Source organism: Balaenoptera ricei, chromosome 7, assembly GCF_028023285.1.
Source record: "Balaenoptera ricei isolate mBalRic1 chromosome 7, mBalRic1.hap2, whole genome shotgun sequence".
NCBI classification, from domain to species: Eukaryota; Metazoa; Chordata; class Mammalia; order Artiodactyla; family Balaenopteridae; genus Balaenoptera; species Balaenoptera ricei.
The window spans coordinates 15,092,925-15,115,102 of NC_082645.1; the positions used below are offsets into that span (position 1 = coordinate 15,092,925).

General features: G+C 45.1%; 1 protein-coding gene across 1 annotated transcript; it reads right to left on the reverse strand.

Moving 5' to 3' along the window:
• Positions 1-11,547: 11,547 nt before the first annotated feature.
• Positions 11,548-21,604, reverse strand: POLR2D (RNA polymerase II subunit D). The gene is made up of 4 exons (XM_059927115.1): positions 21,507-21,604; positions 19,194-19,374; positions 14,200-14,295; positions 11,548-13,073 (listed from the first exon to the last, which is right to left on the reverse strand). Exons 1-4 carry the CDS (start codon positions 21,577-21,579, stop codon positions 12,995-12,997), a joined length of 429 nt encoding a protein of 142 aa, XP_059783098.1. The 5' UTR covers positions 21,580-21,604; the 3' UTR covers positions 11,548-12,994.
• Positions 21,605-22,178: the final 574 nt, after the last annotated feature.

Genomic DNA, 22,178 nt, shown 5'->3' on the forward strand with positions numbered 1-22,178 from the left:
TTACTTTAAATCAAACCAAAACGATTTTTTTTTTTTTGACCGCGCCGTGTGGCATGTGGGATCTTAGTTCACCGACCAGGGGTCCAACCCATGCCCCCTGTAGTGGAAGCACGGAGTCTTAACCACTGGACCTCCAGGGAAGTCACTCAAAAAGATTTTTAAGTTTTATTGAGATGTAATTGGCACAAAACATTGTACTAGTTTATGGTATATAACATGATCTGATATATGTGTATATTACAAAATGATCACCGCAATAAGTTTAGTTAACATCCGTCACCTTACATAGTTACAATATTTTTGCCAGTGGTGAGAACTTTTAAGATCTACTCTCTTAGCAACTTTCCAATGTATATCACAGTGTTGTTAACTGTAGTCACCATGCTGTACATTGTATACCCAGGACTTATAACTGGAAGTTTGTACCTTTTGCCCAACTTCACCCATTTCCCCCACTCCCAACCCCCCACCTGTGGCAACCACCCATCCGTTCTGTTTCTATGAGTTTGGTTTTTTTTAGATTACACATATAACTGAGATCACGCGGTATTTGTCTTTCTCTGTCTGACTTATTTCACTTCGCATAATGCCCTCAAGCTCCATCCAAATCAAAATATTTTGGTCATAAACCATTTAGCTCCTGAAAAAAGCTCACCTGTTTAATAGGTGAGTAATATTCCATGAACAAGTGACCATAACATACTCTGCCTTTTCTCTACTGGAAAAAGAGTGAGAATCAGCTCTGGATGGAGAGCTTTTTCTGTGCTCAAGATTTTTGTTTTCTTTTCTTTTTGGAGAAATGAAAGTTTGTGTTTTCAGCAACATGGAGGGACCTAGAGATTATCACACTAAGTGAAGCAAGCCAGACAGAGAAAGACAAACATGACGTCACTTACACGTGGAGTCCAAAAAAATGATACAAATGAACCCATTCACAAAACAGAAACAGACCCACTGACATAGAAAACAAACCCACGGCCACCAAGGGGGAAAGGGGGGAGGGGATAAATTAGGAGCTTGGGATTAAAACATACACACCACCATACATGGAGGAGATAACCAACAAGGACCCACTGTACAGCACAGCGAACTATACTCAGTATCTCGTAATAACCTATGATGGAAAGCATCACTAGAGGCACCTCGGCGAATCTCGCCTGGGACGAGCTGGGACTGCGGGGCACCGGCTCAGTGGCAGCTTTGCACACATCCTGGCCGTGCGCCGCCTCGGCACGCTTGAGGATGGCAGTGATGTGGCCCGCCACAGTCACACCCAGCTCATTCATGACTTCCTTGTTGACATGCAGCAGCGTGCTCTTCTGGATCCTATTGTCCACAAACATCACAGCGTAATTGACAGCAGGTCCTGGGGGAAAGCCGGCTTCCTTAAAGAACTGGATCCACTCGGAAGTGGCCATAGTCCCTGCGACCACTGGCCCCCTGGCCTTCACGCTGCTCCCTGGAGCTAGCTGTGGGACCTTGGCAAGTGACTTCACCAGTCGGGCCTCAGTGTCCCCACTAGAAGCCTTTAAGTACCGGCAATCCTCCCACTACAGCTGCAGAATTCCCTGCTGGACTCAATTTCCTCTCTCCACCACTAAAAGCCCCTCTCCAGCGCTGACTTCTGCCCTCCGGGCCCACGCCCACTAGTGCCGCCCGCCCTCCCTCCTGACGGTGCCCGAGATATTTGGTATACAAGATAATTTTCAGAAATGGAATCACAGGCAGCGTATGAACATTTTTCTGGCACTTGATCAGTTTTGGGGGATGCTTTTGTTTATATAACTGGCCAGGAATGTCTCCCCTCATCTGTGAATACCACCTCCACCTACCTGCCCCCTGCAATCATGTAGCTCCTTGCGGAGCTGCAATGTTTTGTTTTTTTTTTAATAAATTTATTTATTTACGAATTTATTTTTGGCTGCGTTGGGTCTTTGTTGCTGCGTGCGGGCTTTCTCTAGTTGCGGTGAGCGGGGGCTACTCTTCGTTGCGGTGCGAGGGCTTCTCACTGTGGTGGCTTCTCTTGTTGCGGAGCACGGGCTCTAGGTGCACACGTGGGCTTCAGTAGTTGTGGTTCGCAGGCTCTCGAGCGCAGGCTCAGTAGTTGTGGCGCACGGGCTCAGTTGCTCCGCAGCATGTGGGATCATCCCCGACCAGGGATGAAACCTGTGTCCCCTGCATTTGCAGGCGGATTCTTAACCACTGCGCCACCAGGGAAGCCCCTGCAGTGTTTTTATAGATTCCTGTCTCCATGACCACCTCCAGGGTGGGCACCAGACACAAACCAGGTTATGCAAAGCCCTAGCCTGGGATTTCTGAGTCTGGGTCCAAACAGAGCCTGATCCCAACCCCTCTCGGGTGGCAGAAGGTCAAGATAATGAAACCCATGAGCAGTTAGAAGCCTGTTCTTTGCTACATGGAACAAGGTAGGCAGGAACAAGAGAGCAGAGTTGATATAAAGAAACAAGCAGAGGGGGACTTCCCTGGTGGTGCAGGGGTTAAGAATCCGCCTGCCAATGCAGGGGACATGGGTTCGAGCCCTGGTCGGGGATGATCCCACATGCCGCGGAACAACTAAGCCCGTGCACCACAACTACTGAGCCTGCACTCTAGAGCCCGCGAGCCACAACTACTGAGCCCATGTGTCACAACTACTGAAGCCTGCGTGCCTAGAGCCCGTGCTCCACAACAAGAGAGGGCACCGCAATGAGAAGCCCGTGCACCGCAATGAAGCGTAGCCCCCGCTCGCCACAACTAGAGAAAGCCTGCGCACAGCAACAAACACCCAACGCAGCCAAAAATAAATAAATAAGTTTATATTTAAAAAAAAAAAAAAAAGCAGAGGGACTTCCCTGGTGGTCCAGTGGCTAAGACTTCACGCTCCCAATGCAGGGGCCCAAGTCTGATCCCTGGTCAGAGAACTAGATCCCACATGCCGAAACTGAGTGTTTGCATGCCGCAGCTAAGACCCGGTGCAGCCGAATAAATAAATATTAAAAGAAAAGAAAGAAACAAGCAGAGACCAAGAGGAAACTCATGGCATCTGTGTTCCTGCTCTTCCTGAGGCTTGGAAGTTCAATTTCATTTCAATGAAGCCATTACCCTATTAAGAAGTCCCCCTTTTTGTACTTTCGTTGGGTTTCTAGCACTTTTAGTAGCTTTGCATGGACAGCCTTAGGGCTTTCAAGACGACTGACTACATTCATCCCCCTGGTCCTTCAACCTGCCACTCTCCAAAATGACTATTTCATACCTTGTCTTCTCTCAAACCTCTCTCTCTGGTAAATCACCTGTTCATTGCACTAGCACAGTCAAGTTCATGAAATGTTCCGTATAAAGCTTGGAGACATGGATACGTGCTGACACGAACACACACTGTGGATAAAGCAGAGTGAGGCCCGCTAGTCACACTGATACCTGTATTGAAAGGAACCCAGAGACACTTGTCTTGGCAGAACCAAGTCTAGGATCCTACAGGGCTGCCCTCTGGGTCCCCGTGCTCTGCCTTCTTTCTTTCTTTTTTTTTTTTAAATAAATTTATTTATTTATTTTTGGCTGCATTGGGTCTTCGTTGCTGCACACAGACTTTTCTCTAGCTGCGGTGAGCGGGGGCTACTCTTTGTTGCGGTGCATGGGCTTCTCATTGCGGTGGCTTCTCTTGTTGTGGAGCACGGGCTTTAGGCGCATTGGCTTCAGTAGTTGTGGCACGTGGGCTCAGTAGTTGTGGCTCTTGGGCTCTAGAGCGCAGGCTCAGTAGTTGTGGTGCAAGGGCTTAGTTGCTCCGCGGCATGTGGCATCTTCCTGGACCAGGGCTCGAACCCGTGTCCCCTGCATTGGCAGGCGGATTCTTAACCACTGCACCACCAGGGAAGTCTGCTGTCTTTCTTATTAAAGCAGGTGAACCATCTCTGCGCCTACCCCCCCTCGCGGCTTAGCCACCGGGACCGTTTCCTCTCTCTCCCTCGTGGGATTTGCTCCGGAGTGCTCCATCCAGGGAGCAAATCTCAGCCCCTGGATCCTTCCCATCAACAGACAAACATGCACAAGGATCTTCCAGCTCAGAAAGAGCCTGTCTTGACGCCCCCGTACCCCGCCAGCTCCCTCTCCACAGCTGTTTCCCTTCATGCAGCCTCCTCCCCCTGCTCTATACAGCCACGCACCGTCCCTGCCGGGGCGTACCCCATTTTCCGTTTCTCCCGAGCTCCTCCCCACCTCAGGGCCGTTCCACTTTGTATTCTCTCTGCCCCACACATTCTCACAGGGCTGTGTCTCACTCACCTTTCAGGCGCCTTAGAAAAGCCTCTGACCAACCAACCTGAAGTCGTCACCCCGGTCAGTCAGTTGTTACCCGTTTCCTTTTCTTCATGCGTTCATCACTACTGGAAATGATCTTGTTTATTTCATCACCTCCCCTTACTAGACTGGGAGCTTCCTGAAAGGATCTCGTTAGCCTTGCTCATCTCTGTATCCTTGGAGCCTGGAACGGTGTCTGAGAGCTAATAGATGTTCAGTGTATATTTACCCAACTAATGAAGGCCACGTGGAATGTAGCTGAGATCAAGTGAAACATAAGCAGCAGCTAAATGTGCAGGGAGTGTAAGGGAGTTTCGGTAGAGGAGAGGAAGGCTAGGCCGACTGTGGAGGGACAAGACACCATCTGTCAAGTGGACCAGAGGGGAAGGACATTCGAAACAGAGGGAGCAGCACGTGCTGCTCAAGAGACGCAACGCTGGTTGGTGTCTGGACCCTCAAGAAGTTCACTGTGGCTGAGCTATGGAAGGATGGGTGGGATATTAAATTATCTCATGTTTGTGTTCACATGCCTGCCTGCTGTCTGGATAGAATACGCCTGTCATCACCACCACTACCAAAAAAAAAAAAAAATGTACAAGTGAGCTTCCAGGAAAGCAAGGGAAATCTCCAGGGGTAAGAAAAAAATTGGGAGGGGACTTCCCTGGTGGTGCAGTGGTTAAGAATCCGCCTGCCAATGCAGGGGACACGGGTTCGATCCCTGGTCCGGGAAGATCTCACATGCCGCGAAGTAACTAAGCCCGTGCACCACAACTACTGAGCCTGCGCTCTAGAGCCCACGAGCCACAACTACTGAGCCTGTGCGCCACAACTACTGAAGCGCGTGCGCCTAGAGCCCGTGCTCCACAACAAGAGAAGCCACCACAATGAGAAGCCCACGCACTACAATGAAGAGTAGCCCCCGCTCGCCGCAACTAGAGAAAGCCCATGCACACAGCAACAAAGACCCAACGCAACCAAAAATAAATAAATAAATTAATTAAAACAAAAATTGGGAACTGAAAGCCAGAGTGACGTTCCAAGTGAAGCGACAGCAACCTTGGCTGGGGTCAGAGAGGTGGCATGAGGTCTGATTAGCTAGAGGCTTCAGGCTCCAGGGGGCTGGGCCCCCTCCATAAAGCCAGGAACTTGAAAGGCTGTCACTTCAGTAAAAGATAGGTTCTGCCCAGACACCCAGGAAGCCAAGGATGCTTGTCATTATTTATGGCTCCAGGTTAAAAAAAAAGTCTCATCTGAGGAATCAAACCCTGAAACTTGTGCCACATATGGGTTTGAATTCAGATTTACACTACACGTTCCATGTTGTAGGAATCCCTAAGCTGAGAAATTATTGGAAGAAATATTCCCAGGCTATTGATACTACAGGCCTGGGAGCAGTGCAGACCCCTCTGTTAGAAACACTCCTACAAACAAACGCAGGCACATTTCCATAGTAAAAGCAATCCCCATTAAAGATCAAAATAATTACAAAACAAATGGAGAACAAGAACTTGAGATAACCAGTCTGAAAGAGAATATAAATTAAATATGTCTTAAGTTATGAAAGAAGAAATAGAAACCATGATGAAAGAACAAGACACTATGGAAAAAAGAACACACTGATTTGGACCCGAGTTGAAATACATGAAATAGAAAACTATAGTCAAATAAGAATCAGCGGACAGGGCTGGGGAGGGTGGGAATAGGGGAGGGGAAGTGACTGATAATGGTACAAGTTTCTCTTTGAAATGATGGAATGTTCTACACTTAGACTGTTGTGATGGCTTCACAGTTCTGTGAATATACTAAAGACCATTAATTTGTAAACTTTAAATGAGTGGACTTTAATGGTATGTAAATTATACTTCAAAAAAGCTGTTAAAAAAACCTCTGTGGGTAATTCCCTGGCGGTCCAATGCCCCAGGGTTGGATCCCTGGTTGAGGAACCAAGATCCCCAAAGCTGCATGGCACAGCCAAAAAAAAAAAAAAAAAAAATCAAGAGGAAGAGAGGAGGGAGCATGGAAAAGAAGGTGCAGTTAAAGTGGCAACAACTAAGAACTGCCCCAAATCACAGAGGACATGAATCCACAGGCAGAAGCAACACAATTCCCAAAGAGAGTAAATAAAACTGAATCCATTCCTAGACACCTTGTAGTGAAATTTTAAAACACAAAAAACAAGAAGGAAATCATGAAAGCAATTAGAAACAACAGATTATTTACAAAGGAACGTTAAGACTGTCAGAAATCTTACCAGCAACAAATAGCATCCTCAAAGTACTCTGGAAAGTTAATGTCTATGTAGAATATGGAATTCTCCAACTACTACTCAAAATCAGGGTGAAGGACATATTTGGCCAAAGAAAGGCTGAGAATGTTTACTCTCGTACTCTTATTCAAAGAACTACCAAAGGAGCAGCTTTGTGAAAAAGAAAACTGAACCCAGGGGGAAGGGGAGATGCATAGATGCAACAATGAGCAAATAAGTTGGTAAAAATATGGATAAATCTCCGCATTGACTAAAACATTGTGTGTGTGTGTGTGTGTGTGTGTGTGTGTGTGTGTGTGTGTGTGTGTTGGGGGTAATTAAAATCAGAGTCAAACTAAAGTCCTGGACAAAAAAAAAAAAAACAGCATAAAGAGAGGTTGGAGTGTGTGCTCAGGGGTGATTTTGTTGGTCATTTATTTTTAAATTTTTATTTATTTTTATTTTTGGCTGCGTTGGGTCTTGGTTGCTGTGCGCGGGCTTTCTCTAGTTGCGGCGAGCAGGGGCTGCTCTTCGTCGTGGTGCGCAGCTTCTCATTGCGGTGGCTTCTCTTGTTGCGGAGCATGAGCTCTAGGCGCTCAGCCTTCAGTAGTTGCAGCACCCAGGCTCAGTAGTTGTGGCTCACGGGCTCTAGAGCACAGGCTCAGTAGTTCTGGTGCACGGGCTTAGTTGCTCCGCAGCATGTGGGATCTTCCCGGACCAGGGAGCGAACTCATGTTCCCTGCATTGGCAGGCGGATTCTTAACCACTGCGCCACCAGGGAAGTCCTGATTTTGTGGTCCTTGTATTACTCAGGACTGTAAAGACTTTAAACACAAAGTATGTTTTTATTTGTCCCACTGAGGCAGCACTCTGAAAGCTGGCATTCTTTCTTGTCTCTGTATCCTCATGTGTACAGAGTAGCAACTGACACAAAGAAGTTGCTCACTACATGTAAATTGAGGGCATTCTTTTGTACATTTTTTTCTTATAAATTTATTTATTTTTGGCTGCATTGGGTCTTTGTTGCTGCACACAGGCTTTCTCTAGTTGCGGTGAGTGGTGGCTTCTCTTGTTGCGGAGCACGGGCTTCAGTAGTTGTGGCTCGCGGGCTCAGCAGTTGTGGCGCACGGGCGTAGTTGCTCCGCGGCATGTGGGATCTTCCCGGACCAGGGCTCGAACCCGTGTCCCCTGCATTGGCAGGTGGATTCTTAACCACTGTGCCACCAGGGAAGCCCCTTTTGTACATTTTTAATGAGAAAAACATCACCTCATTTGAGATACCTTTGAAAACTAATTAGGGTGAACATTTCCCTATTAATTTGGTAATTGGATGTAACTTGTGTCTGTATGCTTTGTCCTTTTTGAAATTGGGGTCCTAAGATTTTAAAATTTATTTTTAAAATCTCTTTATAAACATCTTCACCCTTTGCTCGTCTTCTCTGCTATAAATTGTCTCTCAACTGCCTTTTTAGTGATTTTACACAATTTAAAATTTTTATGTAATCAAGTCTTTCGTCTTTTTTATTTCTTCTATCATTAAGTTTAGAAAGTATTGCTTGTCAAATATCTTCTAATTTCAATTGCCTTTGAATATGGAGAACTGTTAAGTTCCCTATTAACAAGGGGAATGTATTTAGGACACATGCAGCCATGGGCTGGTGTTAATACGGCTCAGGAGATAGAGGTTAGTTTGAATTTAAAAGGACATCAGTCTGTGAATCCAGGAGTATCCTGTGCCTGGACCATATTTATTAGTAGAATTACAAAATATATCAGAAGGCTTAAAAGGTAATAAACCTTGGAGTTTTGTTTTTTAAATTCAACGTACAAGTTATCAGCCTACTGAAAAGGCAGAATTAATTAGGAAAGAGGTTCTCACCACAAGATGAGGCATTCATCTTTTCACTATTCCCAAACGTTTCCTTAAAACAGCCTTCATAATTTTGTCCACGAGCATGAGTACTAAAGAGGCAGATTTTTAAAAAGAGAATTTGTATTATACACAAAAATTGGACTCTGTGATGCATAGAAAGTGATATACATCTTTAGACTTCCGAACTCTGGGGACCCAATTTGGATTGATGGTCTCCCATTATTACTGCTGCTCCTGTGAGCAGTCAATCTTGCTGTAATGCTCTCAGTGGTTTGCAGGACATTTGTGTTGGGAGCTAAGAGCTGTGTTGCCCACTACAGTAGCCACTAGCTACATGTGACTATCTAAATTTTTAAATTTAAAACTTAAATAAAATTTAAGGTTCATGGGACTTCCCTGGTGGTCCGGTGGTTAAGACTCCCAGTGCAGGGGGCTTGGGTTCGATCCCTGGTCAGGGAACTAGATCCCGCAAGCTGCAACGAAGAGTCCACATGCTGCAACTAAGACCCGGCGAAGCATGCATGCATGCATATATAAAAGCTGCTTGCAAAGAAGGCTCAAGCACAGCCAGTTCTGTAAACGCCTCTATCCCAATTGAGAGAGCTAGAAAGTTGACTGAATGGAAAGTAGCCTATGTGACCAGATCTTTGTGTTGCTGTCTACTGCAGCTCAGTTCCTCAATCCAGTGACACTAGCCTCAGGTGCTCCAGGGCCACCTGCGGCAGGCAGCCACCGCACTGCACAGCGCAGACACGGAATAGCCCTACCTTGCAGGAAGTTCTGCTGAGCAGCTTTGCCTTGTCTTCCAAAACTCCCAGGTGTCTTCCGGGCTGCTTCCCCACCTCCCCGCCGTCTCACAAAGCCCTCTCCTCCAACTGTAGTATTTCAGGCACGTTCTCGTTCTCCCTGCACTCCGAGTCGACCTTCGGCAAACGGGGGCGGTGTATTTACTCAACACTCACTACTCGGCACCCCCTGGGAGCCACGCAAAGGGAGCGAGGCGCACAGAGCCCAAGTCTGAACGTGATTCCAGTAGACGGACCTGCCTTCACCCTGCTGTCGCCACTCACACTCTCTGCCTGTTTAGTCCCAAACTGCCCTCCTGCTGCTGCTGAAGGACCAGGCACGGAGAGCCACAGGCAGACACATTACCGATCACTGTTTAGGGCCTGAACTCTGTCTAGGCCCGCTTTTCACCCAGGGATTGCAAACGGGTATTTTCGTCCAGCAACTTGAGGGCAGTAGCCACATGTATTTCTTCAATATTTCTCCTAAGTGTCAGTTTAGATCCTTTATGACGATTGATTTTATATACTAAATTATACCAACACTGGGACTGACTACTGGCCCAGAACCCTCCTCAGGAGAAGTTTGAACTGAATATTAAGTTATCAGGAAATTCTTGTCAATATTCCTAAGTGCAACAGTTGTACTTAACAGAGGAAAGTGTATTTTTAAAATGCATGCTTAAATTTTCAATGAAGTGTTATGCTGTCTGCTTTCACATGCTTCCTAGAAAAATATAATAAAGCAAATATGATAAACATTATCCGTTAAATGCAGGTGAAAAACATAGGTATGATCAATGCACTAATCTTTCAGCTTTTCTGTGCTTAAAACTTTTCACAATAAAAAATTGAAAAAATGTCACCCCACTGGCATATCCTGTGGGCTTCAGTGCTTCGGGTTTTTGTTTGTTTTTTTAGTTCATTCCTTTTCATTGCTAAAAAGTATTCCACTGTATGGCTGTATCAGACTTTGTTGATCAAATCACTAACTGGTGGACATGGGAATTGTTTCCAGCTTTCGGCTATTATGAATAATGCTGCAATGATTATTCGCACAGAAGTCTTTGTGTAGGCTTCAATGGTTTTAGAAATAAGCTGAAAACAATAATTTTTAATAAGAATGCCTTGTGCTCCAGCCCCATCCAGTAATGCTGTTTTTCAAGACTCAAGTTTAATACATTTTTATAAAACCAAGATGACGAGAGCTTTCAGAAAAGCTTTTCTGGTTAATTTAGCTTTCTGGTGAAGTGAGGCTTTGACAACATGACATCTTTGTTTTGAATTCTGCTTTTGCAAACAGTGCAGTGAGTCTCACGATGTTTCACAGATGATTAAAGGTTTTGCAGGGCCTCCTGTTCACTGCGCAGCGAGCTGCTATCCAGGGCTAGACAGAACCCTGACCAGCAGAAGGCAGACCAGGCTTAGAGTCTGTAACATGGCATGAGGCTGCTTTTACGTGTGATCCCCCGGCGTGAGTTGTTTTAAACTGCTTCTAGTTGCCTTACTACCTGCCATTTATTAGTGCCTATCTATATGCCAGGCACTTTACACAGTTTACTACTCCCAGGTGGCTCACAGGCGGGCACCCCGTGGAGATGGCAGCACCGCCCTGCTCCTGCCACCGAGCACACGCGGCCTGGATTACAGCTCGGGTCTGCCGTCCAGGCCTGTTCTCTTTGTTCCACTGCCTGGTGCCAACCATGGAACTGACTCTCTTAAAAGATAATTCTGCAGACTTTGAGTAGGCAGTTGGGTTTGTTTTCATAGTCTGATACCAGTACCAGTGGGTATGCTACCAATTCCTTGCACTAATTTTTTTTCTTTTCTTCTTTTTTTTGGGGGGGGGGGGCCTGTGCCACATGACTTGTGGGATCTTAGTTCCTTGACCAGGAATCGAACCAGGGCCCTCGGCAGTGAAGGCGCAGAGTCCTAACTACTGGACCGCCAGGGAAGTCCCCCTTGCACTTATTTCTACAAAGCAAGCTGACTAATAACAGCTAACATTTACTGAGGTATAGTGTATGTCAGACACCAATAGGCTCTTTTTAATAATTTTCTCATTCAATCTTCATCATCTGTGGAATAGAAACTATTATCCACATTTTACAATTGAGAACACTGAGTCTCAAAGAAGTAAAGTTGCCCAAGGATGAAAAGATTATTTCCTCAAATACTTCTTTAATTGAGGTATGAATGACATTTCCTTCAAATAATGATCAAGAATATTGGGGACTCAGAAACCATGTCATTTCAGAAACTGAAAGACTTTATTAAAGAAATTTTATTTTTGCCTTAGTCAGCAGCTGACATAAAACGACCTTGACTTTTATTTTTTTTTTTATTTTTTTATTTTTTTAAAGAATAAATCAGCCGGTACATGTTAGAAGGAAACAAAGCTTGGTAATGGTAAGTACTCAGTGAATATCAGAAGAACTTTATTTTTTTTATTTTTTTATTTTTTTTTTAATTAATTTATTTATTTTTGGCTGTGTTGGGTCTTAGTTTCTGTGCGAGGGCTTTCTCCAGTTGTGGCAAGCGGGGGCCACTCTTCATCGCGGTGCGCGGGCCTCTCACTGTCGCGGCCTCTCTTGTTGTGGAGCACAGGCTCCAGACGCGCAGGCTCAGTAGTTGTGGCTCACGGGCCTAGCCGCTCTGCGGCATGTGGGATCTTCCCGGACCGGGGCACGAACCCGTGTCCCCTGCATTGGCAGGCGGATTCCTAGCCACTGCGCCACCGGGGAAGCCCCACGACCTTGACTTTTAAAGCCAACTTTGTTCTTTCCCCAGCCTTTTCTCTGGACCATGAATTCACTTGGAGCCAACAAGTGCCTCAAAGAAAAATCCCCAAACTGTGAAGAAAACAGGCATATTTCCCTTCAGAAAATTCAGAGCCACAGTGTTTAGTAATTCAAGTGTTTTCTCCGCAACTAGCCTCAGATGGAGTGACGCCACCGTAGTGGCTCGGGAGGTGGCAGGCTCCCTCCTTCCACGTCTCCTCCATCGCAGAACACCTGCTGCTAAGCAGGAGGCCAGAGGTTTGGACCCGATGCCCCATATGAGGACACTGTGAAGTGCTCACTCCTTCACATGTGGCCCAGGAAGGAAAAATCTGAATTTGGGAGTGACAAAGTAAGTGCTTAAAGACCACTTACTCCAAATCTATGCTGCGCAGCAACCCAGGAAGAAAGGCCCAGAACTTGTCCATCTCACGGCGATGTGCCCCACGGCGCTCAGCAGTCACCCGCACGTGTAACTACTCTTGGCGGCAGCCTCTTCCCTGTCTCCTGGGTTAAGCACAATGACGCCAAGGCGCTATCATCCTCTCTTTAAGAATCTCAAACAACGATACAGGTCTCGTTTAATTGCTCCTTTTGCATTTAGGTGAGACTGTTTCCCATACCAGTTTTACATGTTCTAGTACAGCTTCAAAAACAACGAACACACTGAAATTAAAACATGAAATATTAGGAATCAAAAATAACACCAGGGCCAAAGACCGTGACGTGAGGCGGCCAGCGGCGTGGCCGAGACGCACGTCGCCCCGCCTCACCCTCCCCAGAGGCCAGCGCGGGCAGCCGCGGCCAGGCCTCGCCAAGGTTACGCGGGTCAGCGGCGTCCCACAGTCGAGCTGGAAAGAGCAACCTAAACCAAGACCAAGCACTGGGTCGCTCTGTCCAGAGGGAGCCCAGGTGTCTCGTGCAACAGACTTTCCGTGCACGGCAGCCCTGGGTGCTGGGCGAGCGGTGCCGCGCCGGGGTGTGACGTGGCTCCCCCGGCAGCAGGGACGCCTGGAGATCAGTACTGAAAGCTGCGCTTGGTCTGGATGTCATCAAGAATCTGCTGCAGCTCCTCGTCTTCAAACCGCCCCTCCAGGCTACAGGGAGAAAACCAAAAGCAGTGAGGCTGCAGCGCCTGGCCGTTCCCCGCCCTCTTCTTTCGTGCCTGCTAATCTCGGAGCTCCACCGGCCCACCTCCCCGCTTACCCCTAAACGCCGACACCTGTACATTTCAACTCATTTCTTTCCTTTAAAAAACATTATGAAGTATTTCAAACATATAAAAGGTACAGAAAATAAGCTAATTTGAAAAGTTATCCCCACTTGATTCCCCCTTTTTTTTTTTTTGCCACACCGTGTGGCTTGCAAGATCTTAGTTCCCCGACCAGGGATTGAACCCTGGCCCCCTGCAGTGGAAGCTCGGAGTCCTAACCACTGGACCGCCAGGCAATTCCCTCCCTCCTGGATTCTTTAATAAATATGACAGACACAAATCGATGGCTCTGTGTGTGCTCCCCTATTCCAATTCCCTCTCTTCCTTCCCCAGAAGTAACCATTATCCTAAATTCGGTATTCATCATCCCTACATGCACTTTTATATGAATATTTACTATAGTACATGTAAATGTGTCGACAAGCAATGTGCAGTGCTGGTTTTAAACTGTAAGAAATGGCACTGTACTGTATGTATCCTGCAATTTTGTCACGCAAAGTTCAATGTGGCGCTTGTTGACATTACTCCACGTTGTCCTGGTTCACTAGTTTGTCACTGCTACATAATAAACACTGTATGCTCATACAATGATTTATTTCTCCAGTCTTCATTGTTGTCCAGTTTCTGCTGTCACTAACAATGCAGCAATAAACATGGGAATACATGTCTTCTTTTAAACTACGTATGCGTTGCTTTTAGGACACGTACCCAGGAATGAATTTTGGGGTCATGGGGTATATTCATCTTTAGCTTTACTGGATGTAGCCCAACTGCTCTCCAAAGTGACCGTACTAATTGGCACTCCTATCATCAGTGTACCAGAGTTTCAGCTGTTTCACATTTTTGCCAACAATCGGTGTGCTATAAAACCACCAATCTCATTACAAAGGCACTCATTCAACGTTGGTGATATCTATCTAGATTTTAAATGCACACAGCTTTCAGACACAGTAATTCTACTTGTAACAATTTATCCAATACACATAGAGCTTTTCATGACCAGTCCTAACCTTGGGATCAGAGCCTTGGACTCCTCAGCAGTCTCTGGACAAAGGTTGGCTAAACAGGCCAACTCAAACTTATGAAGCTTCTTCTGGAGCAGCAAGCTGATCACAGGGAAGAAAATCAAGACAAACAAACAAAATCAAACAAGGATGAATAGGAAAAAGGGCATCAAACGTAGCTAGCAAGGAAGAGGAAAAATAAAGCACTTGCAATCTTCCCATTATGGTTAAGTTTGCTGCAAAATCCCACTTTCAAATCACTTCCTGTTCCTCTTGCTGGAGAACAGGAAGCTACAACGAAACCAGGCAGAGACAGTGAAAGCAAGGCGAGCACACCACTGCAGAGAATGCCTGCGATCGTAACTTCTGAGAAACTGCTATCCGCCTCGAGGACTACACGACCTTTCCCCCAAGAGTTTATTCTGTTGCTCTCTGCTCTTCCTACCACTGTTCTTTGCTTCCTTTGTTATTAATTTTATGTCAAACACATGATGTCAGATGTCCCCAATCTACCAGGCATTTTGACTTGAAGAAAATTCCCTTTTAAATGTATCTAAAAAATAAACAAATACAAGCATGTCTTACTTTGTACAAATCTATGTATAAACTGCATCTTACTTTAAATGCACTTCTAGTTCAAACTGTAAAAAAGAACATCAATACAAATCATATCCTGGGTTCTCACACATCGACTTCTTAAAACAGAGGTCGTCCATGGTAAATCCGGTTTCAGAGAGGACCTTAATTATCTGTTCAGAAACAAACATTTTCTGTCCTTACCACTCGATTACAAGCCTATTAGTTATTGTACAAAATTGAGAAAATAAAGACAGAAAAATGAAAGTCACTACCTAAACAAAATCAATGTTACCATCTTAGTATGCCATTCCAAACGGCCTTCTATGTTTTAGAATACAAACTCACTCATTCTGTTTTGTAACTTTTCGTCACCTAATAAAGCTATTTTCATTTTGTAAAGAAAATACTGTAAACTTAGTTACACAGGCAGAGGTTCATAATGTAGTGTATGTATCATACGGAGGGATCTGTTGTAAAAGGAACACCTGCTCATTTATAAAAAATACCAAAAAACCCCCCACAAAACCCCAACATGGGAAAATAACCTGAAATTCTACCCAGAAATAACCAGTGCTAACATTTTTGTGGAGAGTCCACCCCCCCTTCACATAATTAAAAACAAATAAACAAACAAAACAAAACAAAACCCCAAAAGGAATTATAACAAATGTTATTCTGTAACTGGCCTTTTTTCACTCAACAATACAGAAGCTGTTTTCCATATTAGTACACACATAACTTTACCTTGAACATGGCATTGCACTGAAAGGTTGTGCCATAAATTTATATATCAAATTTCCTGCTGTTGAACATTTCTGTTGTTTCCAATTATTCATCATTTAAAATAATGCATTCTAAACATCATTGTAAATGTATACTTCTTTGTGCACTTGATTGATTACTGTGTGCTTTAAAGATAAATTCCTGGAAGCAGAATTATTCAGTCAAAGGATACGATATAACTGGATGGCTTCTTTCTGAGAGACAGTGCCCTAAAAGGGCTTTACCAATACACACTACACTTCCACCAGCAATAAAAGATGGTGCCTGTTTCCCCTACTTCTTACACTAGGTTTCCCATTCTTTATTTTTTTTTGGCCACGTCAGGTCTTCGTTGCAGCACGCAGGATCTTCGTGGCAGCGTCTTTCGTTGTGGCACGTGGGCTCTCGTTGCAGCATGTGGGCTTCCCTCTAGCTGTGGCATGCTGGTTTTTCTCTCTCTAGTTGTGGCGCACAGGCTCCAGGGCACATGGGCTCTGTAGTTTGCAACACGCGGGCTTCTCTCTAGTTGAGGCACATGGGCTCAGTAGTTGCGGCGTGCAGGCTCAGTAGTTGTGCCGCACGGGCTTAGCTGCCCCGTGGCATGTGGGATCTTAGTTCCCTGACCAGGGGTCGAACCCGAGTCCCCTGCATTGGAAGGCGGATTCTTTAACAATGGACCACCAGGGAAGTCCCAGGTTTCCCATTCTTTTTAAACCTACTTAGCTATTTTAGCATTTCTTTGATTTCCTTGAAGATGAACATTATTTCATTTGAATTAGATAGTCATTTGAAGTTCTGATATAAATCAAGCCATTAGAGACTAATAAATCCATTTTTATAAACTGGGTGTCATCTCTTAATTACTTGTTAGAGCTCTTAACATTAAGGATATCAATCCTTTTCCCAGTTTATTCATACTTAGATTTTACTTATGGCACTTTATTTAAAGACATTTACGTAAATTCATTTACTTACTCAACTAAACATTATTTAGTGCCCACAATGATGAATGTGCTCAAGTCCTCGCCTTGCAAAGCTTACAGTCAGCTACAGTCCATCAAGCTTCCCCTCATTTAAAGTCCTGCTAACCACCCAAACCTGTATATTCACCCAAGTTATCACAGAGCACTTCTATGCAGCATAGTTTATATTTAAATCCTTAATTCTTTCAGAAATTATTTTGGTATAAGGTATACAGAGTTACAACTTCATTTAAAAGTATCTTCCCAGTAACTTACAGTGCCATCTTTCCCATATACTGGACTCATATAAAACATAATAGATTTGGATTTGTATCTGTTCCTGAATTTTCTATTCTGCTCCAATCATCTATCTATTCTCATGCCAAAGTATCACTATTTTCATTACTGTCACTTTTTAATGTATTTTAACAGCTTGTAGGGCAAACTCCCCTTCCTTTTTCTTTTTAGAAGTTTTTCTGGGGCTTCCCTGGTGGCGCAGTGGTTAAGAATCCGCCTGCCAATGCAGGGGACATGGGTTCAAGCCCTGGTCCGGGAGGATCCCACATGCCACGGAGCAACTACGCCCGTGAGCCATAACTACTGAGCTCGTGTGCCACAACTACTGAGCCCGCGTGCCTAGAGCCCAAGAGCCACAACTACTGAGCCCACGCGCCTAGAGCCCACACGCGGCAACAAGAGAAGCCACCGCAATGAGAAGCCCGCGCACCGCAACAAAGAGTAGCCCTCGCTTGCCACGACTAGAGAAAGCCAGCGCACGGCAACAAAGACCCAACACAGTCGAAAATAAATAAATATATTTATTAAAAAAAAGAAAAAGTTTTTCTGACCATTCTTACAAATTTAAGATCTTGGGGGGGGGGGCATTCGTTAATTAACTTATTTATTTTTCACAGCAGAGGATGTATTTTTCTTGGCGCCACTTAGGTAGCCTGTGCTGCTCACTGGTAGGATTCAGGTGACTGGTGCCTTGCCTCAGCCACTGTATGTTTATTTATGATGACCTATTACCACCTCATCTTAATTGAATTCTATGGCAAATTATGCTTTATCAGTGGAATAACAGTAACAGCCACAAAACAAATTACAGATGTTCAAGGTGGTATAACAATGAATGCACTGTCATCCAAAATCCTACTTACAAAGTTCCGAGCATATTTGAGAATATATATCAATTACCTTGAGGATTTAGGATGGCACTAAATGTATACATTAATTTGAGGAGAAATGACATTTTTACAGTATTAATACCTCTTATTCGTGAATGTTTAAGTCCACCTTCATTTGTTCAAGTCATCTTTTTGGTTCAACACTTTGCAGTTTTGTATGTAATCTTTTCCCCATGCATACACCCACACTTTTCAGAACAGGCTATACTTCATATACAGCTTTATCACTTCATTTTCTGCACACCTAAATTATGTGAACATCCTTCAATTTCATTTTCTATCATAATTTTCAGTGACAATATAGTAGTCCATCAAATGGATTTAGCACAATTTATTTAATTACTGTTGAATATTTAGTTTTTTTTAAACTGTGACTATTATTAACAGCTCTCTGAAGAATATGTGCACATATGCATCTTTTTGTCCACTTGCTTTTCCTTAGGACAGTACTTCTCAAATATTTCACCAGAGTAGAGCAAACAAGTACCCACAACCAACTCAGGGGCAGAGGCACAAATGACTTTCTGCAACTGCAAGGATTTGAGTCTCATGATTTATTTCAAGAATTCAGGGACTTCCCTGGTGGTCCAATGGTTAAGACTCCGAGCTCCCAATGCAGAGGGCACGGGTTCGATTGATCCCTGGTCAGGAAACTAATATCTCGCATGCCGCGTGGTGCAGCCAAAATAAATAATAATAAAAATAAATAAATACAACTAAAGTATTAGAAAAAAGAGTTCATATATATTATTTGTTTTACTTCACAATATACTGGTATCTGTTTGCTTTAACGCAGAAATGTTTTAAACCATACCACCAAGTAACACTGATGACACCCAGTTTATAAAAATGGACTTCTCTAGTGGCTCAAATTATTTCAGAACTTCAAATGATTATCTAATTCACATGAGATAATGTTCATCTTCGAAGAAATCAAAGAAATGCTAAAACAGCTCTTGTTTTCCCTGGGGCCTCCTATGTACCACAGCACCTCACTGTTTCCCAGAGCACATCCAACCAATTTGAGAAGCAATGCCTTAGGAAAAAATGCTAAAAGCCGGTCACCTTTTGAATGGTAAAGCAAAGATCCAGAAAGAATGCTCCTGATTTATATTTATTAACATAGCAAGATCTCTAGGACATATCAGGGAAATAATAAATAAATAAGCCCACTTTATTAAAAAAAAGAAAAAAAGCAAAATAAAACAATGCTGTGTGTTTATGGTGTGTATGCCAATGTATGGAACAAGCTCTGGAGGGCTAACAACAAACTTCTGACAGTAGTCACTCTGCAGGGAGGTAACTGGGATTTGGGGTACAGCAAAAGGTGGCCAAGGAAGATTTTGACCATATAAGCTATTTCAAAATTTTGACAAAGACATTATTTTACTTACATTAATCGTACAGATGATGCCCACGGGGTGGTGGGGAGGAGCAGGGAGGTGGCGACAGCATTCTACGTGCAGATGTCTAACAGTTTGGATTAATAAAACTTTCTTTCAGCACTCACCTACGTACACTGGCAATGGTCTCTCTGTTTTTGAAACGACTGAAACGGGCTGTGTAGTTTAAAGTTTTCATGAAGACCTCAGAAAGTTCCTGTTCATCCTCTGCACTCTCATTTTGTTGCTTTCGATGCTCCAGAAGCATATGAACTTCTGAATTTAGAAGTGTCTCAGCTGTTTCAAACTCTATTTGTGAGAAGCATAAATGTCAGCTGAAAATATTCCTCCAAAAGTCAGTCTAAACGCTCCTTTTGCCTTTGAGACTATCAGCAAGTCTCTGTCCCTGCAGAAATCCAGAGGCTTCATATCCCACAACTGTACAGTACTTTTCAGGTTTTTTGTTTTGTTTTGTTTTATTTTGCCATGCTGCATGGCTTGCGGGCTCTTAGTTCCCCAACCAGGGATTGAACTCGGGGCCCCCGGCAGTGAGAGTGCGGAGTCCTAACCACTGGACTGCCAGGGAATTTCTAACTGTACAGTATTTAAAAAACAAACAAAAACCTGAATAAAAAGTACCTAGACAAAACCTAAATATGAAAAACTGGTTTAATTTATCATGAAATTAAGAAAACCATCTTCCTCTTAGTTATTACACCATAAAAAAGAAAACAAACATATATTTCCATTATGCCCAAAACTTCCATGAAGCTATCCTATGGAAGGAAGTATTTCACCTTGAGTCTATAAAATACAATACTAGAAGCAACCTATATGTCTATCAACAGATAAATAGTATTATGGTACAACCATTAAGTACTACCTAGCCCTTTGAAAGAATAGAACAGTTCTACACAATGTATCATCAAATTTTTAAAAAGCTGTATGACTTCTATAGCATAATTCTATTTTTGCAAAGAATAAAGTGTATAAGTATATATTTATAAAGGAGCACAGTGTGGAAGCATAAGCACTAAACTATTTACAGTCGTTTCCTCTGGGTGAAAAGGTGTGGAATTTCACGTTTTACTGTGGATATAGTCATTTTTTTTAAAAAGGAGGGTACTGTTAAGGTTTCCCCCACTTACTTTGTGTTTTCCAGTACCTGTAAGATATGATACTTTAAAATCTTAAGCTTTCTACTTATTTTGGGGTTTTAAATTACAAATTAAGCACATCACACTGCAAAGAGGAAGTTCTTTGATAGCAAAATGTGCTTCACTCCCAGCCATCTGACAAAGATTCTCTCCCTGACCAAATTCCTGTGCGCCCTCTTCTCGCCAAGGACTCAACTCTGGTCCACAGAAACTTGACGAGGGCTTCCCTGGTGGCGCAGTGGTTAAGAATCCGCCTGCCAATGCAGGGGACAAGGGTTCGATCCCTGGTCTGGGAAGATCCCACATGCCGCGGAGTAACTAAGCCCGTGTGCCACAACTACTGGAGCCCACGTGCCACAACTACTGGAGCCCACGTGCCACAACTACTGGAGCCCACGTGCCACAACTACTGGAGCCCGCGCGCCTAGAGCCCGTGCTCCGCAACAAGAGAAGCCACCGCAATGAGAAGCCCGCGCACCGCAACGAAGAGCAGCCCCCGCTCGTCACAGCTAGAGAAAGCCCACATGCAGCAACGAAGACCCAACGCAGCCAAAAATAAATAAAAATAAAATAAATTCATTAAAAACACTAAAACACTAACAAGATTTCTAATAGCTCCAGGCCGCATCCCTGGGATGACTCTAGCTCTTTACAGCGGCTGTTTATGAAAACTGAAGGCTGCCAAAATAACTTACTGTTTGTTCCAGCCAACACCTGAAGACAGGGCCCCTGTCTCCCAGCCCAGAGCGAGGGGTGTGGGAGGGTAGGAGTTAACGGCCAGTTAACAAATCCAAAGGGGTTTCAAATGGACCAACCCCCCGCTTCCCGCTTTTCGTAACTTTTCACTTCCCCGACCCTACTGAGGCCCCGCTCACTCCCCTCCTTATTCCTTCATTCTCCCTTTAAAATGCCCAGTCACCTCTACAGATCGAAGTTTAGATGAGTCCACGCTTGACTCTCTTTCTTATTGCAATAGTATATTACTGAATAAAATCTGTCCTTTCCCCTTTAGTGCCGGCTTTGTCTTTGACACATCCCTCCAGCACTTCGCAGCTTATCGGATAAAACAAACTACTTAAACAGAAGCAAGAGGCCGCCCAGGGGCGGTGTGGAGCTGGGCGCCGACGGCTCCAGGGCTGCAGCCGTGGACTCCGGCTGGCCCGCTCCCGCGGTACCTTGCCCTGCCGGCCCGCATCCCCCTCCTCCCTGCCCTTCGCCGCGCCTGCCCAGGCCTGCGGCGACCACGCAGGACCACGGGGGCAGTCCGGCAGCCCCAGGCCGCACCTTTGGGAAAGATGAGCTGTGAGGCGTCCTCCTCTACGTCGCCAGCCCGCGGATCACTGCCAGCAGCCGCCATCGTCTTGCCGCGCACCGCAGCCCACGCCGCCGGAAACGGAAGCGCCGAGCCGCGGCCACGGAAGGGGCGTGGTCTTGGGGACGGGGCGGGGCTCCATTGGGGATGGGCGGGCCACGGTGGGTGGGCGGGGCCTCGGTGGGTGGGCGGGACCCCGACGGGGCGGGTGGGGCCGAGGGACTTGCAGCGGCCTTGAGCTTCCCTTAAGGAAGCGGCGACGGGCCAGAACCGCGGGGTTGCGGGGGTTCCCGGAGGGCCGAGGAGCGTCTTGCGCTGGCCGCTTCCGGAGAAACCGTCCTTCTCTTCTCCAGAACGCCCTTCGCCGCGCGTCGTAGGGACTGGTCACTTGGCCTTTCTGAGCCTCAGCTAACTCACCGGTGAAGTGTGGATGAGGATACCAGCTTCCCAGGGCGTAGGGAAGGATTAGATGAGATGCAGGAACGCGCTGACCGACCCAAGGAACTGTCGTTGATGGGAAGCTGGGTAGGTGACTCCGAAAACATACAATGTAATTTCTTACAATGCCTCAAGCATTTAAAATGTTTGATTTGTAGTGGATTTTTTCCAATACTTCTCAACATGTGGATAGTGATATTGAGAGG

What these genes read in the sequence shown, in the direction of transcription:
- POLR2D (XM_059927115.1), bottom strand. Translation starts at nt 21,579, where the DNA reads ATGGCGGCTGCTGGCAGTGATCCGCGGGCTGGCGACGTAGAGGAGGAC. An exon ending in ACCATTGCCAGTGTACGTAG is followed by an intron (nt 14,296 to 19,193) that starts GTGAGTGCTGAA and finishes CCCTGTGATCAG; the next exon opens with CTTGCTGCTCCAGAAGAAGC. An exon ending in TCCAAGGCTCTGATCCCAAG is followed by an intron (nt 13,074 to 14,199) that starts GTTAGGACTGGT and finishes TTCTCCCTGTAG; the next exon opens with CCTGGAGGGGCGGTTTGAAG.